This window comes from Zootoca vivipara, chromosome 1 (assembly GCF_963506605.1).
Source record: "Zootoca vivipara chromosome 1, rZooViv1.1, whole genome shotgun sequence".
Lineage (NCBI taxonomy): Eukaryota > Metazoa > Chordata > Lepidosauria > Squamata > Lacertidae > Zootoca > Zootoca vivipara.
In genome coordinates, this window is record NC_083276.1 from 77,841,545 (window position 1) to 77,855,330 (window position 13,786).

General features: G+C 47.0%; 1 protein-coding gene across 1 annotated transcript in view; it reads right to left on the minus strand.

Moving 5' to 3' along the window:
* LOC132592646 (sodium/hydrogen exchanger 10-like) overlaps positions 1 to 13,786 on the minus strand; it is a 62,550-nt gene that overhangs the window by 7,899 nt on the left and 40,865 nt on the right. The window contains exons 16-21 of the mRNA XM_060278965.1: positions 13,427 to 13,615; positions 12,814 to 12,963; positions 11,041 to 11,092; positions 10,615 to 10,763; positions 10,029 to 10,154; positions 8,079 to 8,177 (exon numbers count right to left, since the gene is read on the minus strand). Coding sequence (XP_060134948.1) covers positions 8,079 to 8,177; positions 10,029 to 10,154; positions 10,615 to 10,763; positions 11,041 to 11,092; positions 12,814 to 12,963; positions 13,427 to 13,615 — 765 coding nt within the window. The remainder of the gene's footprint in view (positions 1 to 8,078; positions 8,178 to 10,028; positions 10,155 to 10,614; positions 10,764 to 11,040; positions 11,093 to 12,813; positions 12,964 to 13,426; positions 13,616 to 13,786) is intronic.

Consider the following 13,786-nt stretch of genomic DNA (forward strand, 5'->3'; position numbering starts at 1 on the left):
TGTTTGCATTTCCCCTCGTTTCCAGTTCTATTTTAAAAATATGTTGATTTTCTGTGCATACATGTGCAAATGCACCAAAGTCCTCCAACTCCTTTGAAATGGGCACTGTGAACAGATATGGGCATACCTAATTTCCTGACTTTTCTACTGTTTTCCAACCTCTACACCCCAAATTCTGTTCTTTAACGTCAGGCTTTGTATCCACGTACAGAAGGATCTTCCTCACTGTCTTTCAGTGAAGTAATTCAGCTCTGCACTTAGGAGATGTTCTGGCTAGGGTCACCTTTTTTTTACTTTGGTGCCCCAGAGATGGAGTTGCACCCTTTAATCAAATTGTTTTTTAAAAAAATCTTAATAGAGCAAACAAAACTGGTGCATGAGATTAGGCAGGATTGAGCACTCAATTATTTTTTCAAAATGTTAAAGACCATATAAACTGTAAACGTAGCTAGCATGAAACACACTGGGACTCTATATCTGAGATCTAGCAGAGTAAATTTTCTTTTAAGGGGCTAACATGTCTCCAATTTTCATGCACTTATGTGGGGGGGGGATTACCATTTTGGCTTCCCAATGCAAGTCAATGGGGAATGCAAGATTCAATTTCTGAATCTTGATTTGGACTCTGAATCAGGTTGCTGTGATAATGACCGTTCCCCATATAAAAGGGGTGTGCATTTTGCGTGGTCGCGCGTAGCACCCTGGGAACCTCAGGCAGCTCCCAGCAGTTCGAAGGCTGGCACCACCTTCCTGGGCTGGATACCTGTGGTCTCCGCCCACACAGCCAGCCGTCCAATCCGGCCGGGGGAGGTGTTGCCCGGGTGGGATTGGCCAGGTAGGAGGAGGTAACTATCCAGTGCTCACAGTAGGAGAGACATACCTGGGAAGCATTTGACGGCTCCAGAGCTTTGGAGATTCGCTGGATCCTAACCTCCACCCCACATGGCCCCTCTGTTTCTTTTTTGTGGTTTGGCTTTGAACCCGGTCCTCCCCCCCAATTTCTCTTTTAAAAATAATAAAACAAAACACCCCTTTCGCGGCTGTTGGGGGGGAAGACGGGAGGACTGTTGGGGCCTCTCCAGCCCAGCAGTGGGGCCCGATGCCCACGGGGAGCGCGGTAGTAGTGTGAGCCTCCTGGCGGTGCCCGCTGCTCCTGGGGATCGTGGGGGGGGTGCTGCCGCTTCACACGGTGGGGGGGTGCAGGGCTGTGCTGGGGGGCCTTCCCGCGGTGCCAGCAATCCCGGCGTTGCCCGGGGCACGTGGGGGGTGGCACCGGTCCACGTGGCTTGACCCCTTCCCCGGGCCGGCCTGGCGGCTCTGGGTGGACCAGGCTGTGCTGGAGACACTGGGGGTGCAGGGCTGTGCTGGGGGGCCTTCCCGCGGTGCCCGGCAGTCCCATCATTGGCCAGGGCACGTACGGGAGGGGCGCCGCCACTCCAGGCAGACCGGGCTGTGCTGGAGGCCTCCCTGCAGTGCCCGGGCCTGGCCCCTTCCCCGGGCGGGCTGGGCTGCAATGGGGGCCTCCCCGCAGTGCCCGGCACTCCCAGCGTTGGCTGGGGTGCGTGGGGGGGCACCACCGCTCTGCGTGGCCTTGCCCCCTCCTGGCTGTTTGGCACGGCGATGGCCGGGGCACATGGGGGGCGCTGCCGCGCTGCAGGGCCTCATCCCTTCCCCGGCCATATGGCAGCGGCCATGTTGGGGGTGACCGCATGGTGGTGGCCATTTTGGGGTGGTGCACACACATACCAAGTGTCACTTGATCCAGGCATTTAGCCGATGGCTATGCAACCAACGGGGGCCCCGCCCAGCCTGGGTGTCAAATCACATTTTATTGACTGCTCGCTTGCCTTGTGTTTACAGCCTCTGTTGAAACCCTTGCTGCGACTCAGTACTTGCCTCATACCCCGCTTAGCTTCTTTCTCAATTTAGAGCAATCTCACGACACCCCACCCAACATCTAGCTAATTGTCCCACCACACGGCGCATCTGGTCTGGTACCATGCCCCCTAAGCGCCAGGCCGTTTCTCCTCCCTGCACTAGAAGGAGAACTGTTAGGGTTCCACCCAACATGCCAGCTCGGGGGCGGGCCGCAGCCCAGCAGAAGGGGCGCACGACTGGAGAAAAAAGTGCTCATGCCCCGCCCAATAAAAGGCAGCCAAGGGTCTTAGTTCCAGCAGCCCCCCAACTTCGACGGCCCACATGGGCAAGGTGGCGGCCGTCAAATCTACTAGCAGGGGTAGCTCTTCCCATACACGCTCCTCTCGTGGCGGTAGTACCTCGAGCTCAGGGCATGGAGACAGCAATGAACGGATCATCGCCTGGTTGAGATGGTGCCTCCAGAGGTACGAGTCTCAGGAGAGCTGCGAGTCACCTCACTGCGGCGGGGGACGACGCAGCAGCAGCAGTTCGCCCAAGCACTAAGCCCGTGATGACAGGTCAGTTTCACCGACCACGTCTTATAGGTGCAGAGGTAGGTCCCCCCGCCCTAGCTCTTCTGACAGGTGCATGAGTGACAAGAGCCCTGAGTCGCACAGGACGTGCCATCACGGGAGGAGACGCCATGGATGCAGGAGGAGGGGTCACAAGTGCAAAAGGGAGTGCTCTGGATCATCCACCTCTTCAGGTAGGTCCAGTTCTTGTGACAGCGGCGCATCAAAGGTTATTGGGTCACCGGCCCACACACCCCGGGGCTGCCACAGTGGGTTTGGCGGCGGCGCAATCAGAGGCACAGGCATGAGCATGGCACTGTTGTGCCTTGTGGGGAGGAGGGCATTGACTCCAGAAGTCATATTCTAATTTTAGAAGAACCGATGACCCCCCCCCAGGCATACGCCTCCGTACTAAGCTGAGAGAAAGCATTCTCAATGGGGAGTTTATCAATCTCTTCTCTCTGCTGTCCCCTGCCTCGGCTACTAGCCAAAAATCGAAATCGGCTGAGCAAAGGAAAAAGGACAAAAAAGTTATCATAGAGCGTACCTTTCGCAACTGGCTCACAGCGTTCACCACCTACGCGGGTGTGGTATCAGCCACTTATCCAGACAGAGCATGGCACCTTTATAACTACCTCATCATCATCTTAACTGCGGAAGCCAAAGCAGATGAGGCGGCGGCGCTTGCCTACGACCACTCATTCAGGGAACGGGTGGCCCAGGACCCCATGTTCAGATGGGACGTTCTGGATAACAAAGCGTAGTCCAAGCTAGTCGTTCCATATTTTGAGAAGGAAATCTGATTACGGAAGGCAGTCAAAACCGGCAGCCAAGGTAGCCAGGAGATCATGCTGGGAGTACAACAATGGGGCCTGCTTTAGGGGAAAATGTCATTTTGCCCATGAGTGTGAGCGCTGTGGTGGATTCTATCCCACCACCAAATGCTATCGGGGTAAGAAGCTTTTTCGTGGCCCACACAGCACAGGAGCTGGCACATCCCAGACCAGACATGAGGATGGAGCATCCGCAGGCAGGCCCGGTGCGTCCATTTAGGCAGACTAGGCCATTGCCTAGGGCACGAAAATGGAGGGGGCGCTGCCGAGCCTGCCCCGCAAAACCCCCGCGCCACCGCCGCCCTCCCAAGGCGCGCGCTCGCACTCCTCCCGTCTATGGAGCGAGCGGCGGCGGTAGTGGCAGCAAGCGCCCGCAGCCGAAGCATTCAGCTATGGGCGCTGCCGCCACCGCTGCCCGCCCACCGAGGATCCCCCAGCGTCCCCTCCACAGGCGGAGGAGCACAAGCCAAAAGGAGAGCTCAGCACCCTCCCGCCCACGGAGGGGACGCTGTGAGCTCCCCAGCGGCTGCAGCGAGCAAGCGGCAGCGCCCACAGCTGAAGCCTTCAGCTATGTGTGCTGCTGCTGCTGCTGCCGCCACTCGCTGCAGCCACCGCCGCTGAGGAGCTCAAAGCGTCCCCTCCACAGGTGGGAGGGCGCAGAGCTCCCCCCTTGGCCCGTGCTCCTCCCACCAATGGAGGGGACGCAGGGGCATCAGCGGTGTGTGTGCGTGCGTCATGACGCATGCGCCCGGGGGGCGTCAGAAGGTGTTTTGCTTAGGGCGCAAAAAGCCCTAGCACCCCGCCTGTCCGCAGGCGCTTCTGGATCTCAGCCTTCAAAAGGCAACACATGGAAATAACCATCTTCTTTCCCTAGCCCCCTCACTTATCTCTCTTCCAGCCATGCTGCCGTTCCTGTGCAAATACCCCAACAGGGAGGCAGCAAAATAAATCGAGGAAGGATTTAGAGAGGGCTTCCGGATACCTGTGATAGGCACACCTGCCCACACAGATGCCCCTAATCAAAAGGCAGTGTGTGAAATGCCACACATTGCCAAAAGGAAAATTGCCAAGGAGCACCTACTTGGGCGTGTGGCGGGTCCATTCCCCGAACCTCCATTTCCTAACCTCATAGTGTCACCACTGGGCATCGTCCCAAAGGTGCCAGGTGAGTTCCGTAGGATACACAATTTGTCTTTCCTGAAGGGAGGTTCGGTGAATGACGCCATCCCACGCGAACAATGCTCGGTCAAATACGCATCCCTTGACCAAGCGATCAAGCTGGTGAGGGAATGCGGCCCAGGTGCCCTCATGGCAAAATGTGACATCAAATCAGCCTTCCGCTTGCTTCCAGTGCACCCACAGGATTTCTGGTTGTTAGGTTTTAAATTTCAGGACATTTGGTACTTTGACAAAGCCATGCCTATGGGCTGCTCCATAGCCTGTGCTGCCTTCGAAACATTCAGCACTTTTGTGGAGTAGGCCATGAAAGTAACATCACGGTCCCATCACATCTCAAATTACCTAGATGATTATTTTCTGGTCCGATCAGCAGGCTCAGACGCATGTGCCTGGGCGTTAGCCAGCTTTGTCCAGCTGGCTGCCGAATTTGGCACCCCGCTGGCAGCAGATAAGACAGAGGGCCCGACCAGAGTCATCTCATACCTAGGCATTGAGTTAGATTCTGTCAACCAAACTTCTCGCTTACCGCAGGCTAAGTTCCAGGCACTATGAGATGATAACTGCCATGATCCCCAGAGAAAAAACCACGTTGCGTCAGGTGCAGGCGCTGTTAGGGCACCTAAATTTCGCTTGCAGGGTCATTGCGCCAGGCCGTGAGTTCTGCACACGCCTAAATCGTCTCCTGGCAGAGGTGTGGCTCCCCATCATCACATTAGGGTCACAAAAGAGGTAAAGGAAGACTTAAAAACATGGCTGACCTTCCTCAAAGGCTACAACACAGTGTCCTTCGGGCAAACCTGGCTTCAGCCAAGGGAGGAACTGCAGATACATTCAGATGCCTCTGGCCACTGTGGCTTTGGTGTGTACTTCAGAGGCCACTGGTGTGCCCAACCATGGCCGGAATCGTGGCATGAAGCAGGCATTACGCGGGATCTAACATTTCTAGAGATTTTTCCAATCTTAGTAGCTCTCCGAATATGGGGGTGCCACCTCAAGGACACCAGGGTGTGCTTCTGGACGGACATCACGAAGCAGTCAGCAAAGTCCAGCAGGGTGATTCGCATACTACACCTCTTCGTACTAGAATGCCTCAGAGGTAATATCTCCTTTTCCGCAAGGTTTATTCCGGGCCTTAGTAATGAGATTGCGGGTGCCCTGTATTGTTTTCAGATGGAGCATTTCCGCCGACCAGCTATCAGAGGCATTTCCAGTGGATCTCTGGGAAGTTGGAGAAGCAAAGTGATGTCAGGAATATTGAGCGCCCTCGCACCATCAACACTGAAGTCCTACCTCAGAGCCTGGTCACAGTTTGAGCAGTTCAGAGCTAAGTATGATCCACGACACAGACGCACACCCAGGGAATCCGATGTTCTAAAATACTTAGTATATCTGAAAGGGCTCTCAAAACCATTCGGCTACACAAGGCCGTGATCTCATATGTCAGTAATTGTTCGGAACACCCTGATCCCTGTGACACATTCCGTGTAAGAAAACTAATTGCAGGTTGGCGACAAACACACCCTCCCAGTCCAGTTAAAAGGAAGCCGATCACCATTGAAACTCTCAGATTGATTTGGGATGTGCTCTCTCGCTTATGTTGGTCTTGATACGAGGTCAGCCTCTTCAGGGCTGCCTTCTCGCTGTCGTTCTTTGGTGCCCTCAGGATTGGGGAGTGCGTTAGCGACTCAAAATCAACCCGCCACGGGGGACTGACAGTCAACGATGTCAGTCTGGACAACCACAATGTGCACATCAAAATCCGGGCCTCAAAAACTGACCAGCTAGGCAAGGGCACCACCCTTACATTGGCAGGCTCCTCGCGAACTGGTCCCTGCCCAGTCTCCGATGTGCTTAAATTCATGAAAGTGCACCCCATGGGTCGGACCCCCTTCTTGATCCATGCCACGGGCCGCCCTTTGACCCGTAGTAAATTCACTGCGGTTCTACGGAAGGTGATTCAGGCCTGCGGTGGTGACCCAGCACAATTCTCTGGCCATTCTTTCCGCATTGGGGCAGCAACCACAGCGGCAGCGAGCGGGCTCCCGGCAAATCACATAAAGGCAATGGGGCGGTGGAGGTCATCTGCCTTCAAGGGCTATACTGTATTAGGCAAAATCAACAGGCATTGACAGATTCCGGGTAATGCTTCTTTCAGGTGTACACCCCAAATATGTCTGGATCTTCGGCCACCGCATAGTACATTGGGCTGCGGTCTATGCCACCTCAGGTTTAGCTGATGAACATCTGGGCCTTCAACCGAAGATCAACATCTCTTGGTTCAGGCATCATGGAATGTGCTGGAATGCCCTCATGCCCATGTTGCGTCACAAGCTTGCGTTCCGTCCCCCGCCAGATGCGGTTGTCTTCCACCTTGGCAAGAACGTTCTGGTCGGGCGTAAGAGCATTGTGCTGAGAAAGATGGCGATCGCGGACTTGGAGAGCTTGCATACACCATCACCATATTCTGGTCAGAACTTCTTCCACGCCTGCAATGGCACGGCAACTCTACACCTATTAGGCTTAATTACACCATTGAAAAAATAAACAGGGCATTGCGCACAGCAATCATGTGCACTGGGGGTCATGTTGTGAAGCATCTCGGCTTCAAAATATACAGGAAGAAGCTGTTCTGGCCCGATGGCATACACCTCACAGCTGCCAGTAACGATTATTGGCTGAGCAACATTACGCATGGCCTATTGGAATGGTTGGCAGTTGGCGAAGTGTCTTTACAGGTGTAGGTAGTCTTGGCGGCGAGACCTTGATTGACGGTCTCGGGTGGCGGTTACAGGCCTTGGGCGGGATCCTTTAGACATTTACCAAAATGGGGGGCGTGGGGGAGGTGACCCCTCGCCCCCATTGCGACGGTGATACCAGGATTCCCGTTAAAGGTGTCTAGGGGGGAGGCATTGACCATCCACCCAGGGTGGTCTCCTCCTCCAGCGGCGGTGAAAAGGGGGCGGGCTATCTGCTTGAACATATGTTCTCCAGAGCTAGCCCAACTCCCATACATGCTGGATAACCTGGAAATTACCCAGACCCCTGGCTGCGGGGCTGGGAGGATAAACGGCCAATGCCTGTGCCAAGGTCTCCCTACATCTGAATCTTAATAAAGTTGTGGCCAATTTTAATCCCAAAGAACGTTGTCTGAGGTCGTTATTCCGCTCGGGGGCTGATTGGGGTTTGGGGGGTCTCTGCCTGACCACGCAAATAAAATTGCACATTATTCAACTGTGGATGTATTTAACCACATTGTATGGACGGGCTTTTTTTTACATCTGTGGTGGTGACATTTTGCTTAGTGCCATCTGTTGCCACATCCATTACTTACATTTTGTTTCCATCACTCCAAAGGAAATGGACAATTGATTTTCCCACATAATCTATTTACAGGTTTATAGGTTGGTGGTGATAGTGACAAAAAGGGACTATTTATGTTACAGATGGATCAGCAGATAAAAAAATAACAGTCATGACCATATATATCCCTATAAAAAGTTAAAGTCAAGAAAAGTGTGCTAAAGACTTGCAGTAAAAAGTTATAAATTAAATTTAGTATAATTTTCTCCACCATTGTGATGTCCCTATTTTCTTGCCAGTTATTTATCCTCCTCAGGTATTTTGTCTATAAATTTACCTTTATCATTCCTGATACAATTAAATGGATTCCTTGTGGTAATTCACCTTCCTCAAATATCATATCTCCATAATCATAATAAAGAATTTTTGCTTTTCTCTGAAAATAGCAAATAAATGAACATGGTATAGAAAGTATTACAGAGTATAAGACACACAATACAGTCATACCTTGGATTACAGATGCTTCGGGTTGCGCATTTTCAGGTTGCGCACCGCGCCAAACCCGGAAGTGCTGGAACGGGTTACTTCCGGGTTTCGGTGCTCACGCAGAAGCACTCAATTGTACTTTGCGTGTGCGCAGAAGCACCGAATCGCGATCCGCACGCACGCAGACACAGCACTGCAGGTTGCAAATGCTGCGGGTTGCAAACGCTGCAGGTTACGAACGTGTCTCCCGCATGGATCACGTTTGCAATCCGAGCATCCACTGTACATTATTAAGTATGCATACAAAATGAGGGGACATAAATATTTTAAGATATTTTAAATATTTTAAGATATCTTAAGATATTTCTGAAAGCTTACTTTGGGAAGACAGCGAAGGAGTACTATTTACAGCAACATTTCATAATAAGAAGACTGCAGTGTAAGATGTTTTATAGATATATGGGAGAAAGATAATGGGCAGATAATATCTGAATAATCAAATATACATTCAATTTATTTTTTAAAAAATTAAATAAATAAATGGAATACTGATTGGATATCTATTATAGTATAAAAGGTTTAAAAGTATTTTGACTATGTAACATAAAGGTGAGATATGTAAGAGAGACAGTTTAAATGTGCATGGTAGTTTTATGGTGTGTCTCGAAATACATAATTTGTAAATGTCATTAAGAGTAGTCATTCATTGTGTTTTCCAATCTATAGGAAACTGATCAAAAGTTTGCAAATCCACAACAAAGATGTTTTGAGAAATGGAAACATAACACTTGAGAGAGACAACAGTATCTGGTTTGCAGCAGTGAAAAATTAACCAACATTTGGGTTCAGAAAGTTAGACATCTGGAAATCCTATTCAACATTATTCATTAAAATGTCAAATAACAAATAGATAATGGAAAGACAAAGCCTACAAAATGTTCACATTGATTAAAGGTTAAACAGAAATGCTGACATTTATATAAGTGAAAAACTCAGGGACAAATTAGACAGAATACACAAATATGCATAAATAAATTCTAACCATTTTTTAAACAAAATAAATCACCAGAAGGTTGTCATTTTCATAAGATGATACATGGGAGAAGGGTGTCATGTAACCCATTCAAAAACCACCCCTCAATGACAGCTCCCCTTATCCCAGGTCAGGGTTCCAAACGCATAGTCAAACATAGGGAGTAAATAAGAAAATCACATGTTCATGAGAGATGGGTGGGGACAGGAGCACCCAGCACACTGGTCAGGGTAAGAGATTCCAATGGGAAAAATAGAAAAAGTGGTCATCTCATATGGTGATATTCTATCTTTGTAAGGCCAAAGTATCACAGGAAGTGAGAATGAAGAAAAACTGTTTTTTTTTGTTAAAGCAACAACCATTTTCGGAAGATGGGAGGTGAGGTGGTAGAAAGCAATGAATAGGGGTGGTTTTGGAAATAAATGTTGGTTGACACACATAATGATGCATTACATTCCTTCGAATCAGAATGTATAAGTGCTCTCTGTGTACACTGTGCACTGGACAAATGAAAAATATTACACATCAAAATCAAGGAGTAGTAATTGTGCAATAAGAGTAATAAGATTCTGAGATCACAGATCATATTCAGATGACAAATTCAATGCACAGATGCAAGGCTGGCTGGCCAGTCGGCCAGGTAGCTCCTAATGAGCGGAGCAGGATCTAAATCTCCCATGGAATGAAGGCTCTACATTCTTGGGGCCTTGTTTAAATAAGACACAGACTACTTTTAAACATAGAAATATGTTTTACGACAATGCTTACCTGAATGTATTCTACCTGTTTTCTGTCATTCTGTAGCCAAATGACATTACGCAGAAGTTCTTGTGCAGTAGGAGGTGCAATTGTAGATGGAAGTGCTGCAAGCTGTTGTTTTTTAATTAGAATACTCTAAAGAAGAAAAGTAATCTTAGAATCTACAGAAACTAGTCCAGAAGGTAGAGATACTGTGGGAAATAATAATTGCAGCAAAAATAAAATGTCATGTGTTGCTAAGTAAGCAAAGGGTTAAGACACATGGAGTTCCCCCCTGTAAATTCCTAGAGAGGGCATTCTGTGAGGTCACATCCTTTGCTTGCCCTGGCAAGAAAAGTAACAATGGGGAAATAATCCTTACTACTTCCTCCCTGCTCAGAGCTCAGTCTTTTTTCTTTGTCATGTACCGGATGGGAAAGGATACTAGTCCTGAGCCCTCCTGAGCACTGACTGCATTTTGATCTCAACCGTGTATTTTGTAATGTACAAGTATATTCTGCCTGACTTGTTTTTCACTAATCTACTAATGAAAGATATGGTGATACAGATGTAGTTAGGCACAGATATATACATAGGTGTGGATTACAAAAATTACCTTATGTAGTTCACTACCTTCAGTTTTATCAACAATTCCTCCCGAAATCATAAACTTTAGAGTTTCAAAAGCTGTGTTTAGCACTGTTTGGACTGCTTGTTTGGTTTTCACACCTGTGACAATCTCTGGATAATCACGCTGCATTAACCCTAAAACAAATTAAAATATTAGTTATCTAAACAATTGCCACTATGATCCCTTTTGCTGTTTACTTATTCTGTAAGTAACCTCATTTCAAAAAAAAACTGCCTGTTTCCTGAATTCAAGAGGAGCAGGAGCAGTCTTAATAATAAATACAATATCTTAGGACTTTAAATTTCCCTCAGAATTTTAATAAAAGTTTTGGAAATTAGAATGAAATAAGTATAAATTATTTCTCAAGCACTACCCAGAACAATTTGTAAGTATACCTCATTAAATTCCTACCTAACTCTTTCATAGCCTCTTGTTTGTTCGTTTCCAATATTCTATTTATTTCCTGTAAAAAGGGAGAAAATACACCTTATGTTAAGCAGAACACAAGTTTCCTTGATAGGTAATTACATATCTATAGCCACTAATGAATAATTATACCAATTTTAATAGTACATATGTACCTTATGCTTTCTGTACTTATTCTTGCCCACAGCCTAAATGCTTAAGACACTTAAAATAAAGACAACTATAAAGCAGGTTCCAGCTAGAATACAAACCATGGTTTACAATACTTACCAGGCAATGCTGGTTCATTTCAGTGGGATATGGGGGAGGGGAGAAATCTGTAGCATGATTCCCATTTCCTAACTACTAAGTGTTACATATGAACTGAGTTCCATTGGAGGGAGCCATTTTTTCTTTAACATTGGAAAAGGGTATTTAAATCGAAGATATTCATTTCTTTAGTTTTGAGCAGCTCCATATTATTTGGGGCTGTCCTCCCTACTATTTCAGAGGGCACCATCCTATGGTACTTAAAATTAATGTGGTTGCTTGACGGACACTAAGCTGTTTAGTTCAGGTTCAGTTCTCTTATCTTGATCTTGTTACATTCTTTTTTTCTTTAAGATACTACTAGCCTCAACTACGTGTGCCCTCAGCTTTTTACAAGTACAAAATAGCATGTAATCCCCTTGTGAAGAGTACAGTGGTACCTCGGTTTAAGTACACAATTGGTTCCAGAAGTCTGTACTTAACCTGTTCAGTTTCTGTTAATTGGTTCTCATGGGAAACTTGCTTCATACAATTAACTCAAGGTAGTGTCAATTTACTCTTGGCAGAAAGCCAAGGTCTGCCAGGCCTGGCAAACAGCTCTCTGATTGGTTAATGACCAGCACTGAACTCTGTTATCTAGGAATGCTAGCACAGTTGTTCCTTGTTGGGTGTTAGGAGTAGGAGTGCTGCGTATGGTTGGAGAGAGAGAGAGACAGAGGATTTATTTTGCTTTGCTTTGTATGCAGAAACTCTGCTGCTTTTATTTTCTTTTAATAAATCCTGTAAATAGTTATTCTGCGTCTAGCCGACTAGTCCTTTCCACCTCAACTAGCTTCTGCGCTGTGCAGGAAAACTCTGCTACGTTTGGGCTAAAGCCACTAGAGCTATGCCTAACACTTCAAAATTCTAAGATAACCTGAAGCGTATTTAACCTAAAGCGAACTTTCCCATTGAAAGGAATGGAAAGTGGATTAATCCGTTCCAGACAGTCTGCAGAGTACTTAAACTGAAGCGTACTTAACGTGAAGCGAACTTTCCCATTGAAAGTAATGGAAAGTGGATTAATCCGTTCCAAACGGGTCCGCGGAGTACTCAACCTGAAGCGTACTTAACCTGAAGTATGAGTGTAGTTGGTTCTGGAAGTCCGTACTTAACCTGAAGCATACTTAACCTGAAGCAAACTTTCCCATTGAAAGTAATGGAAAGTGGATTAATCCGTTCCAGGCGGGTCCGCATAGTACTTAAACTGAAAATACTCAAACCGAAGCGTACTCAAACCGAGGTATGACTGTACTTCTCAAAATATATTATTGACTCTTTAAAGCAGGAAATGGGAACCTGCGGCTCTTCAGATATTGTTGCACTCCACCACCCCAGTCAGTATGGCCAATGGGTAGGTATGATGGAAGCTTTAGTCCATCTGGTTCCACAGGTTCCTCATCCCTGCTCTAAGGAATGGTATCACAAGTGATGTATTTTTCTGCTTAAAATGTGAAGTCATGTACTCACTTGATAAACTCTCTCATGGCCAGCAATCTGTCCAATTAAACAATTTGTATCTTCTTCACCTTGAACATATCCTTTGGCGATATCATACCGGAAGGTGAGCTGTTTATTTATTTGCTTGTCCAATAAATAAATAATTCTAGGTATCATAAGCTGAAATACATAATGTATTAAAATATACATATATCAGATATTGCACAGTTAATGGCCATACTAGACAATTACAGCTCCGTCAACATTACCCAGCCACTTTATCTTCCACAAATTCAATAAGCTGCTTTTAAACAAAGTCACAAAAGCTCAGCTACAACTCTTGCCAAGTGCCTGCTGCATTCTAGTGAAGCAGGATTCCTCTGGGAATTATTATTAAAATATTTATTTATACCCTGCCTTTTTTCCTGACATGGACTCAAGGCAGCTTAGGAATTAAGTGAAGTCATTCATAGGAATTGAGGAAAAGCCCCTCCCAACAATGTCATTTTTTCTAGAAGTCCTGTCTGTCAACAGAAGGTTCTTCCCCCCCCCCAAAAAAACCCAATTCCTGAATCACAGAAGGAAATATAGTTTTCTACTAACAAAGCATAACACATTACTGACAAAACGATTAAAAAATTACCTTAAAGAGCCGCAGAATTCTTAAAACACGAAAAAACCGAAATATCCTGATAGTACTAAGCATTTGAAACTTAGTTCTGAGTGTTTTAAAGAAGTTACTAATCATGACATCTACAACTCCCACTACTATGATTATAAGATCAAACTGGTTCCAGTGGTAAAAGATGTAGGTCCTCCCCATTGCAAAAGCCTGTTTAAAACAAATATTTAATTGACATCAAACAGGAAAATACATTGTGTGTATTAAGCATTTTTATTCCACTCCTCAGTTGACAGGGCTCCCAAAGCACCTTACATAATAAAAACAATGACTAGTAGTAAGAAGAGGAGCCTCAAAAGGTTCTGTATTGGGAACTGGTGC